The sequence below is a fragment of the Athene noctua genome, chromosome 6 (assembly GCF_965140245.1).
Source record: "Athene noctua chromosome 6, bAthNoc1.hap1.1, whole genome shotgun sequence".
NCBI lineage: Eukaryota > Metazoa > Chordata > Aves > Strigiformes > Strigidae > Athene > Athene noctua.
In genome coordinates this window covers 50240842-50264744 of record NC_134042.1, presented here as the reverse complement: position 1 = coordinate 50264744, position 23903 = coordinate 50240842, and the positions used below count along the sequence as shown (strand labels likewise).

The 23903-nt window shown below is 45.6% G+C and overlaps 2 protein-coding genes across 4 annotated transcripts; one reads left to right on the top strand and one right to left on the bottom strand.

The window, feature by feature from the left end:
- Nucleotides 1-1512: 1512 nt before the first annotated feature.
- L2HGDH (L-2-hydroxyglutarate dehydrogenase) lies at nt 1513-18397 on the bottom strand. 2 transcript variants are annotated; one of them, XM_074909023.1, is made up of 11 exons: nt 18297-18397; nt 17997-18112; nt 16040-16191; nt 12942-13073; nt 10538-10700; nt 9951-9985; nt 8237-8404; nt 6206-6363; nt 4844-4975; nt 3657-3863; nt 1513-2088 (listed from the first exon to the last, which is right to left on the bottom strand). In XM_074909023.1, exons 1-10 carry the CDS (start codon nt 18377-18379, stop codon nt 3668-3670), a joined length of 1335 nt encoding a protein of 444 aa, XP_074765124.1. In that variant the 5' UTR covers nt 18380-18397; the 3' UTR covers nt 1513-2088; nt 3657-3667. The 2 variants fall into 2 exon arrangements, with proteins under 2 accessions (XP_074765124.1, XP_074765123.1); XM_074909022.1 differs by having other exon boundaries at nt 1513-3863.
- Nucleotides 18398-18652: 255 nt separating this feature from the next.
- Nucleotides 18653-23446, top strand: DMAC2L (distal membrane arm assembly component 2 like). Of its 2 annotated transcripts, XR_012633830.1 has the most exons (5): nt 18653-18788; nt 19809-20017; nt 20863-21034; nt 22901-23087; nt 23242-23446. XR_012633830.1 is itself a non-coding variant. In XM_074909024.1 (4 exons), the coding sequence occupies exons 1-4, from the start codon at nt 18685-18687 to the stop codon at nt 23013-23015; spliced, it is 600 nt and encodes a 199-aa protein (XP_074765125.1). In that variant the 5' UTR covers nt 18653-18684; the 3' UTR covers nt 23016-23446. The 2 variants fall into 2 exon arrangements, 1 of the variants encoding a protein (XP_074765125.1); XM_074909024.1 differs by having other exon boundaries at nt 22901-23446.
- Nucleotides 23447-23903: the final 457 nt, after the last annotated feature.

Genomic DNA, 23903 nt, shown 5'->3' with positions numbered 1-23903 from the left:
GGGGATGGGCGCTGCCCGCCCGTAGCATCGCCCTCTCCTGCCTGCGAGGCTGCCAAGGCGTGGAGCGACTCACCCCGCCACGTCTGACGGGTGCTGTGCGGGGCCTCCGGCTCCCTCATGCCTTCCCGCCTTCCCGCGAACAGCCTCGACCGGAACCACCGTGTGGGAGAAGGCACCAGCTCAGGTGCTCAGGAACCTGCCAGCAGCGGCCTTCCTGCCTCCAGGCAGTTTGTCTCCCTCCCCAGAGGCAGATTTCTTCCCTCCCCAGAGGCTGTTTTCCTCCACAAGCCGTTTTCCTCCCTCCCCACAGGCCATTTTCTTTCCTCCTCACAGGCAGTTTTCCTCCCTCCCCCAGCAAACGCTGGCTGTCACTGTTCTGTCCACCCCCTGAACAACCGCTCCAGCCAAACTTTCCCTTCCAATGGCAACATATTCAAATCTCACACCTTATATATTCCTCCGATCCCTTTCAAGACTTGTCTGCAAAGGGAGTGGATAAATCAGGAAAAAAAGTGCCTTTCTGTCAGCACAAGTGTGATCTTATGACAGGTTTCCCAGAGGAGACAAGCGCTTGCAAAGGCAGCGACAGCTTCTGCTCTGTGGCCTTAACTCTCCAGCCGCAGCAGAGCAGTTTCCAACAAAGTATTTATTTCTGTGAGAAGACACTTGTTCCTCAAACCCAAACTGCGAGCAAAAAGGAAAAGGTAAACCCCAAGTGCAACTTCAGAGTAACTGTAGTGAGATCCACGAACGTGCATTTTGGACAGCCAGGATGCCCGCTGTGATGTTCCAGGCTGGGTGAGCTCCTCAGCCAGCTCTCTACCCCCTCCTCACAGCCCCAGGATGCCACATCCCTCTCTTCTCCAGACAGCCTCAACTGCTCCAAGGTGTGGCAGTGGTGACCAGATGCAATGAAGGGCCCCGAAGGAGCTGGTTTTCCCAAGAGTGACCATCCAGTAAGTCCATGGCATGGGGCACTCTTATCATTTCTTCACAACATGTAAAAAAAATATATATATAATATGCCATACTCTCCCCAGAGTTTAGGGCTGACATAATTTGGGATTTATGGGACACTTTGGGCAAATAAAGCCTGTTTGTCCAAAGCTGTCCTAATGCATTTATTCAGAATGTCAAGAATCACCATTCCACCTGCCATTACAGGTCCAGGTCAGGCTTAATTAAGACTGGTTCTGTCCACTGCACACATACCGGTGTGAGAAAAAGCTGTGAAGTGTGATAAGCACTGATAAAATACAAGTACTTCAGGAAGACAAATTTGGTCACGTGCGTCCTCCACAAAATAAAGTAATTCCTATTACACAGAGCTATATCCTGCCTAATTCAGATGAGAATTAGCAAATACCAGTGAAACTTGTCTGTAAGTCAGGAGAAATACACAGGCTTTACAGCAACTAGAAAACCCCACTATTTTAATCATTTTAGATAATAATCATTTAGATAATAATCATCATAATAGAGAACACACAGTTATTAAGCTCTCCAAGTGAATGAGACCCTTTTGGAACATTTATTCATACATTTTCACACTTCATGGGCGACAAGATGTATGTTTGAAACCCATTATCATAGTTCTCTGAAGTTACTCCTTTGAAAAAGGTTTATAAGTTTATCTCTAAAAATATAAATATTTCACAGAATGCTACATAAAGATTCATAATTCAAAATCTTCAGTTAACCTCCACCCCAAAATAATCATCTCCTGAGAGTAAGAAGCACAGCAGGCTGCACAGTTAAATGTTCTGATTTAAGATTCACCGTACTATACGACTGCTTTACATTTTAATGTTCTTTATTCTGTTAATACATGTTAGGGCCACACCTCGTGTGGGAGGAAGTTGCTTTTGCAATCCTTTTGTAGTATTTACTGTTGATAGGCAACACTTCTGGTGGGGAGTGAAGATATGATTGTTGCCTTGTGAAGATACAACTTGTACACAGCCGTATGGCATTTTAGCATTTGGAATATCTGAGTCGCTGTCTATTGTGGGTAAGAATGACCAAAGCTTATCTCTGAAGGGCTTATTATTTGAATTTCCAGTTTGTACTTATACGGGAGTCACTCTTCTGGTAAAGTAGATGTCACCAGGGAAAAAAGAAAAAAAAAAAAAGACAGGTTAAGCCCTTTCTCTCTCAAAAGCAGCTCAGCTCTGTACAGTAAAAACATCAGCTAGCACGCCTGACCTCCTATGCTAAAGCACTCCCTTCATGCATGTCAAGAGCAGAGAAAGTAACTTTAAAAACAAAATGAGTATGGCAAATTGCCTGGTAGCAAACTACCCACAATTATCTGTATTACCCAACATCCTGTGAACATCTGCTTTAAAAGTATTCTCAAGTACTTTCTCCCTGGGGCCACATAATTCTTTTTTTTTGTAGCAATTATGCAGAACACACCGAGATTCTCAGTGAGCTCAGTACCAAACTTATTTAACATCTCTCTCTAGTTTAAAGCACGCTCTCCACATGGACTCTCTTCCAATATGAAAAACTTCAAATGTCAGTAAGAGTTTAGAAGTGTAACCAGCACTTTCTAAGCTCCCCTCTTGCCAGCCGTGGGGGAAGTGGGAAGCCTTCCTGACTCATTGCTGTTTGGGCTCCAAGGGAAGCAGTGTGCAACATGACTCAATTAAGACAGGTTTCTGTAGCTTCCCTCCTTTCACATTTGCTTTTACAAAGACCATTTCCACTGGATTGCTCAACATGCTGTGCAGAGATAAGCTCCTATTGCATTACCAGTATTCAAAGGGAAAAAAAAACCCAACACAGAACCACTGAAGTCGTTTCTGATCAGTGCTGACTTCCAAGATTTAAGCTAAATGAAAAATGACTGGTTACGTATACATTTTAATTTCCGTTGTATAAAAAAAAATAGAGACAGGGATCAGATAGACAGCATATCTGAACGGCATATCTAAATTGACTTGGAGTTGGTAATCCCTTGTTAGGCTTATTTTTCTGTGAAATACTCTACATTCATGCAGAAGGCTCTGAATATTGTTTTCAGTCTCCGACAAAGCCCTTAATTCCGTATCAGCAGAACCATTAAGCCAGGCTTATCCTTCTATCTCCATTACTTTAATGTAAGCTAGGGGGCTGTAGACTCCAAACGGATTTCAAGGGAGTCTGACAGAAAGCACACAGAGAACCACGCTTGTGGATTTTCAGAGGACCCACGGCCTTTCCAGAGGGTGAGGAGGGGACAGTGTTTCCCCCAGAGCCATGGGAAGCCCGTGTGGGCAGCCCCACCACAGAGGCTCTTCCTGCTCCACCTAAAGGCCTGCTACGGTCAGAGAGACCCTCCCGTTGTGCCGGGCACCAGCCCCTCAGCCGGCTGCTCCTGCTCGGGTGAACAATCCTTTTCTGCCAACAGGGCTGTTTGCTTCTTTCTTGCAGACAGCTGTACCACCCCAGGTCTTCCCTGGCACCGTAACTCTATTCCTGAAGCTGGGAAGTTGTGGGCTGGCAAAGCCAAACATTTCAACCGCTGGTTTTGCACTGTGCTGCTCTACCAGTGCAGATCTCGCAAGCAACATGTTGCCTGTTTTATCTTTGTCATTAAAGGCTGCAGACATTCAATGCATTCAATGCAGACAAGCTGCCACACAGACGAGAGGGGTAAACCCACACCACACCTGTCAGTCGTTCACAATTCAAATCTTCGCTTCGCTTCATCTGCAATCATTTTTGCGATGGCAAGGGAGGAGGTAGCGGCAGGAGAAGGAGCATTTCTGACGTGAAGAACTCTGCTTCCAATATCTCCACTGCCTCCATCAAATACAAAGTCATCTACCAAATTTCCGTCAGTGTCCAGTGCTTGAGCTCTCACTCCAGAGGGACCCCTGCAAAATAAAGGAGGAACTCACCATTAGAAACAAAATGTTTTCTGAAATCAGAAAACCGATTCTGTTCTGACCTTGTGAAGTTGCCCAGGGAAACAGTAGGGAAGGCAGGCTGTGGAGTCAAAGCCCAGACAGGCTTTTTTGGGGGAGCACAGGGAAGTTTGGCACTTGTGAGTCAGAGTGGGAGATGTCTCGCAGTCGTTACGGTAAAACGAGGGCAGGTGGCCAAGCAGAGGATCTCCTGCATCTTTCCTGGTTGTGAAGTTACTCTCCTCCCCACACATGCAAACATGCCTTCTCTTTTCAAAAAGGAAACCCTTTGTTCTGAAATAGCAAGCCCTGTCAAACATGAATTTCATGCCAATGGTATACTTATTGCCTGAGCTGGCAGTAAACTCCCTTTTACCACGCTCAAGCTTTTCTTAACTCTGGATTTCCTCCCTGCAAATGTTTGGACAGTTAAACCCACCTACATGTACCTAAATGCCTCATCTTTCCTCACAAGTCTCTTCAGTTCCTTAGTGTTTCTGAACTCCTTTGAATTAGTTTCTCTCTCCATAGAGTAAAAAAGATGAATACATTTTATTGAGAGGATTAAACTAAATCAATATTCATTCACTAGCAACTCACAGTCTGGCTTCTCCTCTGAATTTCATTAGTGGTTCTCTTGCTTTGTGAACTCAGATTACTGGCTCAGAATTCAGGCTACTGTACGTGTCACTAGGATAAAGGGACTTTTTTGTGAATATGTCACAACTGTGAATTTCAGCCTATGGAGAGTGTAGAAAGTCACACAAATACTCATCAAACTTGCCTATACACAAGCAAACACAATATAAAAGACCTTCCTGCAGAAAGTATCGAAACGCTTCAATGCTTTGGTAGCGTGTTTTGGTAGAGGGAGTAGCTACATTTGCTTCTGTTAAAAATAAGAGATTTAACAAGCCCCTGATGTTACAAACAAGAAAAGTTTTCTTTACCTGAGTACATCATTGATGGTGACCTCGGGGATGAACTTCTGAAGTTGTTTCACCTGTGCGCTAAGGAAACAGGCTCTGTACATTTCCCCCAGTCCATAGGACAAGTTTCTCAGCACCAGCTTCCATAACCCACTGTAGTGAGAAAAAAAAATAACTGCACTAAGACCACAGCTTGCACGATAAACGCAGCCATGTCAAACGAGTGCTAAGAAGGCAGCAAATGCAACTGCATGGCAAAAGTTCCCATTCCCAGCATCAATGATCTGATTAATGCTTCCTACTTGAGAATACATTTAGCCTTCCCTGCTGCAACAAACCTTGTTTACAGAGCCGTCGCGCTGCACTTAGTTCTTTCTCTGAGAATTAACTCTGAACTCCAGCCCTTCCTATGGCCAGGGCTTTTCTCTGGTCCAGTCAAACGGCAATGAAAACCCACATGCAGGAGGGAAGACAGACTTTTTTCCACAATCATTCTGAAAAAATCACCACACTCCTAAATCCCTCAGCTTTCAATCAATGAATCTTGCTATGTCTTTGCAAATCTTGTTTGCTTGCTTTGCTTCCCTCAAGTCTTCCAGTATAAAAATCTATAAATGACCAAGATGCTTTCACCTCTTTACTTTAATAAACTGCATTAAGTTGAGCTGCTTGCCAAAGAGCTATTTTCCAGTTCGCTGATCTGTCTTTTAGCCTTTCCTGGGATCCTCCCCAATATTGTCGCATTCTTTTTCAAGTCTAATTTCTAAAATTGAGCACTTGGTACCGATCTGTCCAGCCCCTCACAGAGAAGCAAGCTTTCTCTCAACTTCTACAGATATTCTGTTCATTTATGTTTGCCATTTTAGCAATGATTCCCAGTTCCTCTCATGCTTTTTCAGACAGTTTCCCAGCCTACATTCATGGCCCTTAATGTATTTCCTAGCACTTGGACATTTTCTAAATGTGTACTGATGGTGTGACAAAGTTTAACGCAGCAATTCAAACCACTCTATGTTCTCTCTTCCAAGCATCCTCTGCAGGTATTTTAATCACACTGTCTAGGTTGATTAAAATATTCCACTGTGCTGGACCAGAACCAACTCTGGAAGAGCTCCACTAGTAGCAACATGGCTCACCAGAACCTTCTGACGAGCAGCCACATTCTCAGACCAGCTGAGACATGTCTTGGTAGTTTATGAAAATTCAAATATTAGATTACATGAAGTCAAATGTCTTGGAGAAGTCCACCCTTATCAGCACAGCTGTCTTTAAACACACCAAAAACTTGGCAAAGGCAGGATTTTTGACAAGAACTTGCTTCCACAGAGTCACAAGTTGATATTTAAATAACTGCGTTCAGCAGACAAAGAGGCAAGATATTACCTGTATGTTACAGCGTCTAAAAAGTCTCCAGTGCTGAAGTCAAACAATCTGTAGCCCTCTCGCTTAAAGGCCAGTACTGCATTAGGACCAAGCCAGACACTGCCATCCATTCTGGGCGTAAAATGAAATCCCAGAAAAGGGAACCGAGGATTGGGAACCTAAAACGGGATATGACAGTTATTACAACTGTTACAAACCAGGTCAGAGAAACAGCCCTGCAACCACTCAAGTCAATCCAGGAAACATGGAAAACATCTGTGAGGAGAAAAGTACAGAGATTCACAGTTTATTTTTTGAGAGGGAATAAAACCAAAACACAGTAAAGGAGATGTCCTCCCAATGAATGGAAATAACTATTTTTAAATAGACAAGTGAAAAAGGAAGTAAATCTGCTGTTTTATTTGCAATCACCGCAACAAAATTTGAGTCATATAAACATACAACTGGCTCCCGCACTGTTTTTTCTGCTTGTTAATTGCGCAGTTAAAGCACGTAACTAATTTAAAACACGGAAGAACAGAGCAGGGCCAAGTAAAACTGCATCTTAGGTAAAAGCAAAACAAACAACAGGAAAAAAAAGTACACGTGATTTCTCAGGATATAAATCAACCCACAGCAAAACCAACGACACACTAATGCTATTCACCAGTAGTAATTATACAGCAATAAAATAGGTTATAAAATATTAGGAAAGCCGCATATTTCCTGTATTGCTCAAAACAGCATGCAGTTAGTTAGGAAACTTGATTAATGCTAACAGTAAATATCTGCAGTTTCTTTTTTTATTTGCGAATGGGATACAGTGTAATTGTGTGCCAAGGCTGCAACAGAAACAAGCTGTCTATACACAGATACAAGTACTAAAGAAGCACAACCTCTTCATGAGCTGCCACTTCAAGATCTGTAGCTATTTACAAAAGGTGACTACAGAGGCGACTGTTCTAGTCTGAAAATAAGCAAGTATTGGGCATTCCTCAACAAGTATTGTTCTGACTAAAAATTGCTTCAAGATATGTTCCTTTTCTGTATCGAGTGCACTGCTTTTCCCGTGAAAAATATGCTTTTAATACTTTCAAAGATTAGTGCAAGCAGTTCACAAACTACATTACATTTCTGGTCATGTACCACTAAGAGTCGCACAATTTTCTAATATTATTACAAAAAATTTCAAAGGGTACAAAGCTATGAAACAAGGCTGGAAGGTGTCCCCCCATCCCAGCCAGTTCCTCCCTCCCATCCCAAGACAGGATCCTGAATCCTTCCCAGGTGGGAAGAGGTCAAACACTTCAATGCCCAGGGTTCCAGTTTCCCGAGGGCAACTTGCTCACAGGCAAATCCAGGTTCCTATTCAGAAAGGCAGTATTTCAATGAATTTGTCATTCAGGGCAGGTAATTTTGTTAATTAACTGGCCTATGCTGGCCTAGGAATTCTCTCTCCTTGCTTGCTAGCTTCACTTTTGGTCTGGCATTGCTCCTCCTCATCACACTATTTGTCTATATTAGATGGTAGGAACCTTGTCCTTTTCCTCCCATGTCTATTTTTTGTCATACAAAGTAAAACTAATTCAAAGATGAGGTTGAGAGGCAAATATCTAAATCCGAGCTTTGGGTGTTAGCACACAAGATTAAACCCTGCACCTAAGCAATTAATAATTTACTGTTGTCCCTCGTTGACCTCTGAATCCTGCCTACAGATTTTATAACATAAAGAAAGAAGTCAGGCTTTTGTGGGCATGTGGCTATCATGCTAACTGTTTCACTCCTTCCCTATTAAAAAATTCCCCAAGAAACCAAAACCAAAACACAAACAAAAAAACCCAACTGGCAATAACTTCCCACATGGTACTTCTACCTGTTCCCCAAGAAATAACAAAAACAAGCTGTCCTGTCAGAAAGCAACCGAATCTACATCCACATGTTGTGCATCACTATCTGCAGGCTAACAAAAATAACCATGTAATATTGCCCTTATTTCTGCAGTTTCAGCAGTTCTTAGAGTACACTACGAAAGACAAACAAAAGAGTACATACCGGATAAATATTTCCTTTAACCATATAGCACTTTTCTGGTTTTAACACCAAATAATCTCCACGGAAGGGTACAATTCGTGGTTCAGGGCTGCAGCCACTGATCTCGGACAGGCGGTCTGAGTAAAGTCCTGCACAGGTCACAATGTGCTGACAGTAGATTTCTTCACCCTGTAGAAGAAAAATCAAACCAAAATGACACAAAAAGTCAACAGATCTACTGAAAAACCACCCATCACCTATAAGCCTTGAGGGGAAAAAAAAAAAAAAAAAAAAGTCAATACCAGAAAGCCACATTTTCAAAAGGAGGCAGAAACATTTAATCGTTTCATTAATTCTTTAGACTATTCTCCTTTGTTGCCTGGAGGAGAACTGTCCGAAAATGACAATTCATTGGGCAGGTAGGAGCGGAAGAATCTTTCTAGAAAAGGGAGAGGGGAGGGGAAGAAAAAAAATATAATTTAAAAACGCCTATGTTATTGATTCTCAGACTACCTTTAAGCTTATTGTCCAGGGCAGAGACTCAACGCATCAGCATCAAAGACTCTGCCCCTCCAAGGAAACCCAGCGTCTCCCTGGCCAGGGCTGTGGTAGGTGTGTGCTCCGTGGGGGGGCAACAGCACTGCAACACGTTCCCTTAAATAAAGCTGTTCAGAGATTTCGCCCCACGCACTGGCAGCGGTCATCCTACTGAACGGTAGTTTATCCTGAACACTACCCAAGTTCGTAGCACGCGGTTACAGAGAGCTTGTTAAACACCTTACCATCTTAAAAAAACACCTAACCATCTAAATAAATAAACCTTACCATCTAAATAAATAAACCTTACCATCTAAATAAATAAACCTTACCATCTAAATAAAAAAATCTTTACCATCTAAATAAATAAATACAATCACAAACTATTATCTAGCGAACTATATAGCTCACAGTATTTTTTTTCAAATACTATGGGGTTTTTCTTCAACTAAAAGTGTTTCCATAAAAATAATTAAAAAAAAAAAATCAGTATTTGGTGAGAGAATCTAACAGATTTTGGAAGCTACTTTTTAATGAAAGAACAGAAACAGAACAAGAAAGCGGCAGCACTAACTTTAAAAACTATTGGGGGGGAGTGAGGTGGGAGTTTTTTGTTTGTCTTTTTTTCCCCCTCCCAAAGACAAGTCCAGATAGTCTCTCCTGAAGGTGAAAAGATTACAACTACAGGGCCTGTCCAGCATTAACTGACTTGCAGGAACACCACCAGTATATGAACCCATTTTCCTAAATTATCTTGTGGCTTTCTGATGACAAAATGATTTTAAATGCCTCCTTATCATTTTTCTAGATGCTAGAGACCAAACGCAAACATGAAAATAGGTGTTTCTCACCAAATGAGTAAGTCATTAAAGGTGTCCTTGGGACAAACAAGCATAAGAATGTGCAAATAAAGAAGATAAGGGACATACACAGTTAAACCTAAGTTAGGCAGCAGAAAGAGAAAGTTATCCTTTCATTATTACTCCCAGTACACAGTAAAATCTGAACATGCTCATTGTTAAAATTGATTGCAGTTGTTTTATAAAAGCAGTCCTAGATGACAGTGACCATGTTACTAAACAGCAGCTTTTAAACTTTTTTTAGAGAGCTTATTAATCGACCAGACCTTCACAAAAATTCTTAACAAAAGGAGGAACAGCTTCCTATTAAGTAATTAAATCTTCAGCTTAGTTCTTACCTTTGAGTTCCTAACAATGACCGGGTACTTTAGTCCTGTGACAGAATTAGACAAGAGAAGGAATTAATAGAACATGTAACAGAAAACTGACAGAACAAGCAGCTTGTCATGATGAAGAATTTTTCCACATGAATTTCTTCAAGCTGTGGAGGAACTACTGTTGGACAGAACTGATGTTGCCAGACATAACTGTATTTATGAATTAACAAGGGGGGTTTATTCTTCCATATGTGTACCAGCACAGATCCAACCTGCCTTCCAGGATAAAGAAAAAGCACTAGCACAAGAATACACATACAATATTCAGCTAAATCTGACTTTAACAGGAGAGAACAACCTTCTTCCTCAATTTTACTATCACTTTCTTCCATCAGCTTTAAATGTTGCAGCTGAAGGGTGACCTTCCTGAAAAAAAAAAAAAAAAAAAAAGTGAGCTTGCTCAATACTCTCCCTAACATAATTTTGTGTTTTGTCTCATCCCTCTGAGACAGAAAGGTTCAGAAATGTCATTTCAGTTAAAGCGAACGTGTTTTGAACAAAATCTTTGGCAGGACTGGAGTAAATGGAGAATAAAACAACTGCCTTACCATCTTCACTTTCTGAAGAACTTTCTTTAGCCATCTCCATGTTTGTCACTTCAAAATCAGTCAAGATGGTCCCCCCTGCTTCCTGGAAGTCTTCAGCGTAGGACTGGGCCACTTGTTTATAATTCACAATGCCGGTATGTGGAGAATCAAGGGCCATCAGACCCTGTATTAAGATACAGGAGAACAGTGAAGGCTGTCTGTGGGCTCTGCTCTTCAGTACAGAGAATATTCCATCTGGAATAACGTGCCTTGCTGTTGAGAAGGGAGTAGTGCTGTCTCCCCATCCCTGGCTGCTTGCTCCTCGCCTCTCCACGTGTCAGCTCCAGCTTTCACATTTGCTGACGACTAAATGGCAAAAACTACTTATGATGGATTAAGTAATCGTGTAACTACACCATAAATGAGTCTTCCTGACCGAGCGCTTAACAATAGAAGAGGTTACCTAACCTTGGCTGTAGCTAAGTTGTCCTTATTTTTCACTCTGCAATTCCACCTGCCAGTGGTCACTATCACACTTTCAACTGCTGCCAACGCCCCCTGCGAGGCCGAAAGGCACCGTCTCAACACCTACTGCATGGCCCGGCAGAGAGAAAAGTCTCTTCTGAATTAGACAACAGCCTATACTTGTCCCAGCAGAAAGCAAAGTTCAAGTCCAGTGCATAGCTAGAAATTTTAATCTTTCTCAGAGATGTTTTTACTATCTTTATATCAAAAAGTCTCAGTTTCTCACATAATTTTTATCATGCTAGATGGCATCACAACATTTTCCTTGTTGCAGCTATAAAATAAGGATAGTAGGACTGCTTTATCTCAGAGAGATGCTGCAAGTGTAACTACACTAAAAAACTGTCAGCCACTCAGATACCACAACAGCAGGGACCACTGACACGCCCAGGACAGCCAGAACGGTCGGTAAAACTGTTTTTTTTACACAAACCCTTTCTCTCCACCTGATACACAGTGCAATGTTGATAACATCATTCAAGTTCCCCGTGCTTACGAGGAGAGGACTCAGTTCAGGAAGCCAAAGCAAATGAAGTAAAACCCATCTACTCATTTGCAGAAGTAAATGCTCAGCTGGATCTTGAACAGGCAAAGAATGTTTGAAGGAGTGGATACAAAATGTTTATGAGGAAAAAAAGATCAAACAGATTCCTCTCCAAAAAATTTTTGTCTCTACCTACAACTCATAAGCAACGAGTCACATAGCACAGCAATAGCAAGCTGCCAGATGAAACCGTTTGGGAAATTTATACCCAGTTTTTCCTTTCAACCAAAGATACACTAAACAACAACAAATCTGTATTCCATAAACTACTCACATTTCTCCTGCTGTGAAAATAAACAAGCTGAGAAGTGCTACATAACAATCACATGTGTAGGAAGCAAGCAGATTAAAATTGGCTTGATCTAAATCCACACTTACAGATGGGAAGGAATGTTCATTGCTGCACTATCAAGCTTTACTGTAAGTTAAATAATTTTAGTGGGCAGGAGCAGAATCATCTCAGCATAAACTCAGATATAGCAGCCCTAACCTGGGCAAAGGAAAATCTGCCCATCAACCACAAAAACATACAAACAAGCACCTGCAAGGAGAAGGGGAACTAATTAAAGATTTTTAAAAAAATCACTCATTGTCATTGGTGAGAGAACTGGAGGTTTTTTTATTTCTGAGCATCAGGGAGGACAGGACTGTGTAAAGCTGGGAAAAGGCTGAAGTTTGGACAATTTGTAGGCTCTGTCAATTTGCCTATAAATTCAGTCCTGCACAGGGACTAAGGGACTATAACGTCTCCTACTTCAGCTCAAATAACCGATCCCTTCCGTAGGCTGCAAGTGAAATGGATTACCTGCTCTCTAATTAGCGAATGCTGGCCCTTACGAACAGCCAGCACGGCCCGTGCAATTAGTGCAGCAGCAGCTCTTCACAGCTTCAGCACACGGGGAATGGATGAACGATGAACTGAGGAGCAAGAGGAGGAGAACGGGGCAGCGGGAGAAACCTAGGGTGAAGTTAACGTCACCAGGAAAGATTCTGCAGGATCACCTTGTGTTGTGTTACACCTGGTCTGAGCTGTATGTAATGGCAAATGCATGTGAAGGATTGGGCTGAGCTAGGAAGTTCCAGAAATAAATGGCTACATTTATTTTTGTTGACAATTATACTTCTGGGTTTTCAGGCTCTTTTGAACTTGTGAAGGATCAGGCTGAGTTAAAAAGTTCCAGACATAAGTGGACACATTTATTTCTGTTGACAATTATACTTCTTCTGGGTTTTCAGGCTCTTTTAAACTTGTCACCCATGCAAATTACCTCAAGGCCAGAAACATATTTATGTTAAATGAAAAAATAATGTCACCTGAGACCTTATACGCCAAATAAAAATAAGCAAATCCCTTACCCTGCAGAAGGGTTCTTTAGCTTTTATTTCTTTTGCTCCAATCAGTTTCAGATCTCGAACGTTGTTCTGCAGCCCCCTCTCATACAGAGCTTTGAGTCTTGGAATTTCATCTTGTTCAACGGCTACAATTAGCTTCAGAAAAGATAACAAGGCAGACCAGTGAGCAAAGCAGACAAAGCCAGTTCAGGTTTGGCATCAGGCCCAAGTTAACAAGCAAGCAATAGTGAACGAGTGAACAGCGAATTATAATTCAAGGGGTTTGTGCCATTAGTTGCACAAGGTTCCACAAATACCTGTTACTACTGAGAAAGCACTAATATACTAAGGAGAGTGAAAAACAAATGTTATACTGTAGTGTAATTTACTATCAATGGATAAAATTTGCTGAAAGTACCATGAGACTACAAATCTGAATGTAAAAAAAAATAATAATATGATTTTAAAGAGCCTCTGGGATGCTTCCAAAAATAAAACTGAACCCAAGATGTACAAATCTCAAACGTCTCAGTAAGTTCTGACGTGGTATCTAAACCGAATTGCGCCAGCTTCGCTTCACTTGACCATGTAGTCAGCTCACAACTATCACAAGAGATTTATCCAGGCTATGAATTACCTGTGCCAGGTTGGCACAGACCATGCTACTTCCAGGCCTAACTCAGGTCTGGCAACACAAAAGACACTGAGTTCTCCAAGCCCAGGGCTGCTTTATGTAAAACGAGCTGTAAAGCCTCATCATCATCTTCCCTTGGAGTAAACACTGCTGGGGAAGATGATGTAGAAGTAGCCAAATTCAGTGTCAGCAAAGAACTAGCGATGCTGCTGGGTCAAGCTCAAAACCGACCCCTACAGAGTGTCTCGGTGCTTTTTGCCAAGAGGAGGCTGGTCACGGCAGGTGTACTGCTGCACAAATCCACAGTGCCATCTTGTGACCAGCGCTGCAGCGGAGGGAGCCCAGCCGGGCCAGGACAAGCAGCACCCACCTTGGGGCAGCACCCACCAACGCTGCCCCAGCCAGGGATCTCTGTTCTGCACCCCGAGGTGGTGCAGACCCGCACCCAGCTGCCAGCGGGCCGGGAAGTGGCGCTTCTCACATCAGAACGGGTCAGCTTTTAAGAGAAAGGGTTGTGCTGTCCAAGGTGTTTCTCACTGGGATGGCGAGAAAGCTGGGTGATGAAGTGACCCAGAGTGGTTCAGACAGGAGCTGAGCGTAAAGAACTGCAGAGGGACCTTTGGGTTAATGAGCAGCTACAAAATGTCAGGTGAAAATCAGTGCAGATGAATGTGAAATGATGATCACAGACAAAATGATGGAATCCAAGTCTAAAGTTATCACTCAGGACCCAGATCTTGGGGTTAGGATAGATGATCCTATGGAAACATCGGCTCAATGCCTAGTGACAGCTGAAAAGCTCTAAATACATGTTAGGAACAACTCGGAAAAGGATGCGGGATAACAGAGGGAACTCTACTATTTCACTGCAGAAATCCAGGGTCTGACCACACCTTGAATGCTGGGTGAAGTCGTGGTCCTTGTATCAAAGACGCATTAAACTAGAAACAGTGCAGAGAAAGAAGTCAGGGTGGAGAGAGTCATGAAAAAGCTTCTCAAAGAGAAATGACTGAGCAGAATTTAAGACTCACCAGCTGGATGGAATGACTTTGGGGGAGGAGGGGATAGAATACAATTACGTGCAACTTGGAGAGCGTGAGCACAGATCAGCTGTCACCACTTCTTCCAAGACAGGGGCTAAGGGCCACTGGATGAAGCTTGTAGGAGCCAGTTTCAAAACGATGTAACTTCATGCAGTGGGTTGTTGATCTCTGGAACTGCCCATCAGAGTATACTCTGATGCAAAAGCTTTTAATTGAAAAACATTTGGAAGAGAAATCCACTGAGAGTCACCACAGACAAAACAGATCAGGCTCAGAAAACAACCTGAGCTGAAAACAGTTGGAAGCTGGAAGAATTAATCATTTGCTTGTCCTGTTCTCATTCCTTCCTGGGTCTCTGTTTAAAGACACTTCCAGAAACAAGACACAGGGTTGGGTAGACCCCAGGCTGAATCAGTACAGCCAATCCCCCCGTCCTCAGAGTTTCAGGTTCTGTTAGGTGGAGGTAACAGGGCATAAATCCACGTAAGCAGGTCACATCTGGAGCTGTTTTCAAGTTACTGTGTCTCTTCAGAGCCTGCTCTGCCAAGAAGCATGGTGTGCACGTACTGAGAGTGTTCCCTGGAGCTACACAGGTGCCCCTCCACTGGCCTGGCTCCCACCACTACCTGAGATATTTCAGCTCAGCTCACAGCTAAGGAGGATTATTATTTAGGCCCAGAAAAGAAACTGATTTGAGTTGCTGGAAAGATAAAGGCAAAAAGGCACATTCATCCTGAAGGCAAAGTTGCAGAAACTCATCTCTTGGGATGAGGCGATTCCAGCAGGGACAGGGAAGGGATCTGAGCCCTGTACTCGGCACTGGGGAGGCCGCCCCTCGATTCCTGGGTTCAGTGTTGGGCCCCTCACCCCAAAAAGGCCATTGAATGACTCGAGCGTGGCCAGAGAAGGGCAACGGAGCTGGGGCAGGGTCTGGAGCACAGGTCTGCTGGGGAGCGGCTGGGGGAACTGGGGGGGTTCAGTCTGGAGAAGAGGAGGCTGAGGGGAGACCTCCTGGCCCTCTGCAACTCCCTGCCAGGAGGGGGCAGAGAGGGGGGATGAGTCTCTGGAGCCAAGGAGCCAGCGCCAGGCCCCGAGGGAATGGCCTCAAGCTGCCCAGGGCAGGGTCAGGCTGGCTCTGAGGAAGGATTTCTGTGCAGAAGGGGCTGTTGGGCGTTGGAATGGGCTGCCCAGGGCAGGGGGGAGTCCCCGGGATCCCTGGAGGGGTTGAAGAGTCGGGCTGAGCCAGCGCTGAGGGATCTGGGGGAGTTGGGAACGGTCAGGGTGAGGTTCATGGTTGGGCTTGAGGAGCTGCAAGGGCTTTTCCAACCGAGATGATTCTGTGATTTTGTGAGAAATACCACAACCAGACCTACGCTATACATTATAACATACATTATACAGTCTGTTTCCAAAGGCAAAGTAAGACCAGAGAGCAGTTCCTCTACCTTCCCACACCGTTTATACGGTATTCCCTTCTGGTCACAGTACTCGTAGCAGAGGGCTGCACCCTGCACACACAGCTTAGCTTTCAGAGAACCAGGTTTGTAGTAAATTCCGCTGTGAATCACACCACTGTTATGTCCACTCTGGTGATGAGCTAAACAGAAAGAAAAATACAGTATTAAATACACATTCCCATGATTGGTTCATACCTTCATTACTTCAGCTGTCAGAAGAGCAATTTGAGGTCCTGCCCTAAAGCAGCATTACAAGAGATGCTCAAATAAGATAAGTGCACAGCAAACATGATTCCTCCCTTGGTCTCAAAAGGCCAGAAAAATACTGACACAGCAAGACCTAGTTAATAATAAACCATCACAGCTTGCAATGTGCTCAATCAACACAATAAAAAAAAAAATCACAAGTTTTCCCTCCATGAGCTATAAAGGCAGGTCAATCAATTCAAATTTTCTACATGTCAAAACTAATTTTAAGAAATTCAGTTTTTAAAATGAAATGCATCCTTAAAGGCCTCATCTAACACAATGTCTGTGCAATCTTCAGTTTCTTTAGGTGTGCTGGCAGGCCTGGTAGGCTTTTCGGGTATTTGTGAACTGGATTAGGTGGCTATTTCCTCTGTGTAACTAAGTAAAATACAGGTGAAAAATATTACAAACATTTTTACTGAATCAATTTAGGCTGGTTCTCTCTCTTAAGGCATTGACCTCCAAAGGTCATTCCTGCTTCGCACTCACATAACTGTTAAGGACTTCATGATGTCCCATCTTGGGGATAAAAAGCCATTTTGTATCATACATGTAACATCTCAAGAGCAATGTATAGCCTGGCACATGGAGTAACTGAAGGAGCTTGGGCTCACAGGTCTCATTCTGAGTTAGCGCTGACCTGATCCCTCGGGGTTGCTCCCACCTACCCTGAGTGACTGTATCTGCATAAGCACTTGATGTGAAAAGACTGCTCACGATGAACTCGTACCCGGGTGAGCCAGAAAAACTTTCAGTGAAGCAATAGGGCTCACACTTTCTTATTTCAAAGCCAGGACAGATGCCCAGGTGCAGCATGCCTCCAGATTTGCTGTGTAAGCAGGCCACGCTGGGAGCTGTGCCATTTCTCTCCAGCTAATGCTGGGTCAGGAACCAGTGACACCTTCCCCGTTAGCCCTCTTTGCTTTCGACCACCTTGCACAGCACGTACAGGGATACCCCCAAACACGGGGCTAATGACTGTGGTTTACAGTTCTGGCAGCTAACAGGCAGATGTAGCCTTTGCCCAAACCAGCAGCACCCAGACATTTTTAAGCAACTCTACCTCCTGACCTTCTCTCTCTCCCCACCAACCCTCACTGAGTTTCACTCTCCTCTTTGTGCCCCACCAAAACGCCGTCCCGGTGCCATTCCTCTGCTCACCCTCTGTGCCTCCCGCTCATGCAGCACCGAACAGGACCTGCCCTTTGCCCCTCTGCAACCCGCACTGCTCCTCCCTGGAGTCGTGCACCCTCCTTGTCCCGTTCCCCAAAATCCCTGCTGCTGCTGGAGCCCCGGGTCAGCGGGATCTGCTGCTTTCAAAGGATGAAGCGGCAACGTTCAGTCTTTCTCACTTCAGTCCTGACCTGAAGTGCCAGCAGAGAGGCACAGACTGATGACAGCTCTGCTCCTCCACTGAAGGATGTTTTCTTGAGCGAAGGGAGGAAGAAATTCCCTTCAGGGCTAAGTGAGCAGTGCCTAGAAATGAAGATGCTCTCCCCGGGGTGGAATCCATCACCCACTTCAGCGACAAGGGCAGATTCTCGCTGCTCGCCCACCCAAAAGCAGAGCTTCCCTTCACGTGTGCGTTCATGAAATACTGAAGTTTTGGCGAATGTGTGCTTGAGGAAAGCTTTCTGCCAGACTGACACCGCTTAACCGCAGACACACGGGGGAGGAAGCCACCCCGGCACCATACCTAGCTCCTTCTCCTTCTCCAGCACGGCGAAGGCGAGCGAGGGGTGCCGGCGGACGAGCTCCCGGGCGGAGGCCAGCCCCACGATTCCCGCGCCCACCACCGCCACGTCGAAAGTGCTGCACAGAGACAGACAGGGGCCGTCAGCTCAGCCCGGGCAGCGCCTGGCCCGCCCGCCCGCCCGCCGTGAGGGAAGCAATGAGGGGGAGCGCGGGCAGGGCCCGAGGCAGCCCCGCCGAGGAGGAGGAGGAGGCGGCGAGGCTCAGGCAGGGCCTTCCCCCCGCTCCCGCCCCGCGGCCTCACCTGCGCTGGCGGCGCTGGGCCCACCTCAGCGCCGCGGCCCCGCCGCCCGCCCGCGGCCGCCGCAGCAGCCCCGCCGCCGCCATCTTAGGGGCGGCGATACCCACCGCGCCGGGCTCCTCCTCGGCGGCGGCGGCGGTGAGGGAGGGATGGGCCGGGCCGGGCCGGCCTCCGCGCACGGTTCGTCCCCTTGGCCCTTGGAGACAGCCCGGCGGGAGGGGATCCCGGGAGGCCGAGCCCTGAGGCGGCGGCGGGGCCTCCCCTGAGGGCGCCGATTCCCGCGGTTTCCCTGACAGGGCTGCGTTAGGCCTTGGGCCGGGCCGCCCGTCCTGCTGCCTCGGGAACAAATAACGGCTCCGCTTCCCCCTCTCTCCTTTTCTTCAAGAACACGATGCTTTTGGGAAAAGTTGTGCTGCCGGCGTGCCGCCTAAGCAAGCTGCCGCCGCCGGGCGCCCGCAGACCCTTCTGGGGATGGCTGAATGCCGTGTTCAACAAGTAAGAGGGGTGGGGTGGGCACAAGTCGACTAAGGGGGCCCACGTACCCCCTGCGCGGTTTGGGAAGCGGGGAGCATTCAGTCCCAGGGCTGGAGAGAACATTTGCTATTATCAGTGCACTTTTTTTTTTTTCCCCCAGATTGCATCTTGGGGTCGTTCCTCACCAGTTCCCTGGTACAAAGCCGTGGCCTAGCCAAGCCGGCTGTGTGGATTCTCTCCCTAAATACTGGTCCCTAAATTTGACCCCCAAATGCATTTCAACCGCTAGCACAACCATGCCCCTTCGTTGAGAAAGGCATCTAACCAACCCATCGTTTACAATGTGATCCAGCCGCACGAGTGTTTCTACTTTTAGAAGGATAAAGCCTTTTTCTGAAACTCTTTCTCTGCCCATAATTTTGCCAGTAACTCATAGTTTTACTTATGTCTTCTAGCTCTGGGGAAACACTTGCATGGTGCAGCTGCAACAGGGCAGGATGCTCAACCACACTCTTCCAGGAGGCTCTTCCAAGTCTCTGCTTCTGTTTTCAGCATTCCGCACCAGGCTAAGAAAGATACCCTTTTCCTGAATGGACCCGAGGATTTTAGCTAATTGCTGAAGTGAGCCTTTTTGAAAAATTGTAATTGCTGAGGAAAAAAGGCTTCAGGAATGACATAAATGTGACAGGCAATAAGAGGTTTCTATATAAGCAAAATATGTTTGGGAGACAAATTATTGTAAAGGCTTATTCTGGGTAGAGCAAGGCGTATTTTATCTCTCTTTACAGACATGGAAGGAAACATGTCAAGCTGCATTTGTATTCTTGTTTTAGCAAAAGCATCTGCCATATAGAATAAGTTAGAAACCCCCTCATGCCAGAATGATTAAGAGCCAGCACGATCCAAATAATTCCAGTAAATCATATTTCTGACATCTTACTGTGAACATAACCAGGTATTTGTTGCGCAGTGCTACTGTCATTGAGACCATAAATCTGCCACCTTACAGAACCCCTGTGAATGCTCTTTCTGTCTTGGCAGAGTGGACTATGAACGTATAGAAGCCGTTGGCCCTGACAGGGCGGCCTCCGAGTGGCTGTTGCGCTGCGGCGCGCTGGTGCGCTACCGAGGCTATCAGAAATGGCAGCAGGACTACAACGGTCTCCCAACGGGGCCCTTGGGGAAATACAAGATTGAAGCGATTAACGCCACCGAATCCTGCATCATGTACAGAGGATTTGACTATCTGGGTAATGTAGACACAGCTGTGCAAAGATTATACGGAATGGCCTTAGTTCTTTCATTTGCATCAAAATAAAAACAACGAGGTCGTTTTCTCATTCCTTAGTAAGATACAGATAAATCAAAAATTTTCTTTTTTCCCCTTAAAATCGCTCTACAAATATTCAGCAGTTCTTAAGGTTTTGCTGGAGGTGTGGTGTGAAGTGGAAGGATATTGAGAACTTCATCAGCCCTTACCTGGAGTGACCGTAGCACTAAGGAAAGTGCAACAGAAATTTGCTGTCTCACTGAGTTCATAGTTAAGTAGTTGGTAGCAAAAAGCACAGCTTTAAATATTCTTTTTGCTTCTACATCAAGTCATGTTTTAGTGTCTGTGAAGTCATAGTGCTACTTGTTCTCCAAACATTTATGATGTCTTCAAAGACCAAAAAAATGTAAGCTGTCAGTTTCTGACCAAAAAAGAGAATAAAAGTGTCTCAGATCTCCTTTAAGTAGCAAAAACCAAAACGGGGAACAGACCATGTTATTTTTTCATTGGTAGGGGACCTTGAATTTCCTGCATTGGTATGTGCCTACATCAGAGTCATTGTTTATCACCCAAACTTGTAGAGTTTTTTTGTTACTTACTCCTGTCAAAGCTCTTGGAATCTTACCAAAAGGATCTGAACCCTGGGGTTTGCATAGATGTGAAGCACCACAAAGGGACTTTGGAGCTTCATTGTGTTTGTGGCCCCACTGTCTAAAGGAGCATCTTGCTGCGTGGTTTTGGAGGCAGTTTCTACATGGAGAACTTGACAACCGGTACAGGTTGTTCTGGCATTCTGAAGCAAATACTCAATTTTTGTCTTTCCAGATGGTCTCGAACATGTTACAGAAATCAAGCTGCAGAAGTGTATTTACATACAGGACGCGTGTCTGCAGAGGCTCAGCGAGACGAAGAATCTGCAGAAGAGTCTCCTCCAGCTGCGGATCATTTCCTGTGGGAACGTCACAGATAAAGGCATCATCGCGCTTCACAGGCTGACGTACGTGAGCTGCTAAGCTCTCCTTGCTTCCCACCACAGTTTTGGGGTTACGCTGAGTGGAAGGGCCGAAGGCTGAATGTTTCTGGGCCCTGTCAGAGGCACGTGGGGCTGTGGGATGGCTGGCTGGGGGGGGCTGACCAGGATGGCAGCCTGGCAGGGGTGGCACTGCCGCTGCAGGAAATGTTTCTTCAGGTGTGGTTGAAGACGCTTGTGGGTAGCTCTGAAAAGATGATTAACACCTTTTAAAGCTGGCGTCAGGGGGCTGGGGGCTGAGAAGGCCGGAATATCCGCTGCGGTACGGGCATCCATGGCTGAGCTCCTGCCCGCAGCGCCCAGCACAGCGTCTCCCAAGGAACTTGTGCAGCGTTTGTCATGGGTGAAAATAGTAACACAGTAATGGTTTAGTGACAAATCACGATCTATTAATGACTAGCAGTATTTGATCATTAATCAGTTTAAAGATTTACAAAATAATTCAGTAAAAGATGTTATAATTAAAGTAGCAACCTAACTACAGATTTGAAAATGACAAGATTGAGAACGGTCCGTATGAGGTTCATGGTTGGACTGGAGGATCTTGAAGGTCTTTTCCAACTGAGATGATTCTGTGATTCTGTGAAGAATTAGGATATAAAGTACCCTAAATCAATATATATGTGTATATTCATAAACACAAGACATACAAACTCAAAGACAGATGAAAGTATTTGGATCCAGTGAAATACGTGTGTCCCCACACTCATGAAAGTAACTGTGTATGCCCAAACACATTGGTAAGGAGAGAGGGGGTGAAAGAGAAGCCAGCTCAAAGTTAAAATTTCCCTCTCCCCGAGTTTAAATACAACGCCTCAGCATTCCTCATGGGCAATAACTGAGACTCGAGGGGGTCAGCTTGGCCCCAGGCTCCCGTTGGCCCTGTCAGCACTCGGTACCTCGAGAAGTTGGGACCCGAGAGGGTCCCAGCCTAGGGGAGATGCTGGTCCCAGGCCGCTGTGGTCCAGGAGAGCTCCAAGGGTCCAACCTGGGGCTGCTGTTTATAAGTTCCAAGATAATTGACTTTCCTCGGGTAATTTTCACTCTGGCCCAGCTCCAACAAGGGGCGCCACAGCGCTCCGTTCGCTGCCGTTAACGGTCCTTCTCTCCCCAGGTCAGGGTGAGGGTTAGTACCTCACCCAGCACCAGCAAGGAGAGGGTTGGGGGGAGGAATTGCACCACCGCAGCGTCAGCTGCACAGATCAGAGCAGGACGTGTGCTCCCTGCCCACGCACAACCACTGCAAGAGGGGTGAGTGGGGGCAGCTCCTGTCGCGCTGGCGCACGACAGGGTTTTGCTTGAGAACAAGCGACGATCACTTTGGTTTCTGCTCCTGCCCCGCTACAGCTGCTTCTCAGGACAGGATCTGACAGGAGCCCCTTAACTTTTATTGTCCCATCGCCGTGGCCTGAAGGCTCTTGGGGCGGGTCTGGGCACCGTCCACAGGCGCTTTGATGAACTGTTGGGTGTCACACGGAGTTACCGATGTCTGCAGACGGGTGACGCAGGTTTCACCCCACAGAAAGTTACTGCTCAGGACTTTCTGTATTAGTCTGTTATCTACACTATGCTAACTTGTGCTGAATTGCTGTTACTACATACTATTCAATAGAAAGGAAACTGCACGATGCGGGGGGTCCAGGATCTCTTTGAGCTGTGTAGAACTGAGCTTACAGTGAGCTAAAAGCTTTAAGTGCCCACTTCAGAAAAAAACTTCCATTAGGACCAGTAACCTTTTAAAATAAAATAACTATGGTAGAGTAATCCTTTGTCTAATTCCTGTGTCAACAGTTTAATAGGAGTTGCTGACTTTTCCTTTTTAAATATTTATAGGAACCTTGAATATTTGTATCTGAGTGACCTTCCCGGAATAAGAGAGAAGGAAACCACTGTTCGTGTCCTTCAGCAGGCACTGCCAAACCTGGAGCTGGAGCTGGATCTAGAATAAACACAACTGCACGTAACTGAGATGTATTTGATTTCATATCAAGTTAAGTTGCAGACGCTACTGTATTTCCAGGTATGGAAATAAGCCCAGATATCCCAGTCCAGCCTTAAAAGCTGGATGCAAACTCGTATGCGATTAAGTTTTATTAAGCTTCATCTATATGGTGAATCAACAACAGAGAGAGGGTTGGCTTCTGTGCGTAGTCATTTTTTCCCTGTTTTTATAGGAAGCTGTTAATACATCAGAAGTTTTCAAATATCTTATAGCACGGAAATGCTTGTGCAAAACGACAGCGGGAGGAGCCGGGGCTGTGACCCAGCGGTGCTGTACGCTTGTGTCACACGTCATCGATGCTTCGGGAGCAAAAGCTGTTCGCACTCCGAGGATCTCGCCCAGTCAGTGGGTGAGGATTTAATAAAATAACTTGTGGGCTTTGTTTCTGTTCTTCTTTCAGTGGAGCCATCCGCAGGCAGCCTGAGCTCCCTAAGTGCTGAGCCGAGGAGCTGAGCATCGCTCGGGTGGTGGAGCAGCCGGTCTCTTAGATGGGCCCTTGCGTGCGTTTCTGCTGTACGCTGGCACGGGCTGAATTAGTTCCGTGCACCGCTCTGGGTGTGGCTGTATCACTCCTAAATAAGAGTGATTCATCCTCAGGAAGAATATGGCATTTTTAGTCAGGTTCCTAGCTTAGGGCGCAGGGGAGAGGAAGGCAGTAGGCAGCGGCTCCCTGAAAGCAGATTTGGGGGTAATGCCTCGGATGCAGCTACCGCTGTGTGACAGTCTCCTCTCCTGTCCCCAGTGGCTGGCTCATCCTCTGCAGGAAGCGATAACGTAGCTGCAGCATGGGGCTGATTCTTCTTGGTATTTTCTCACAGAGAGTGGCAGGGATGG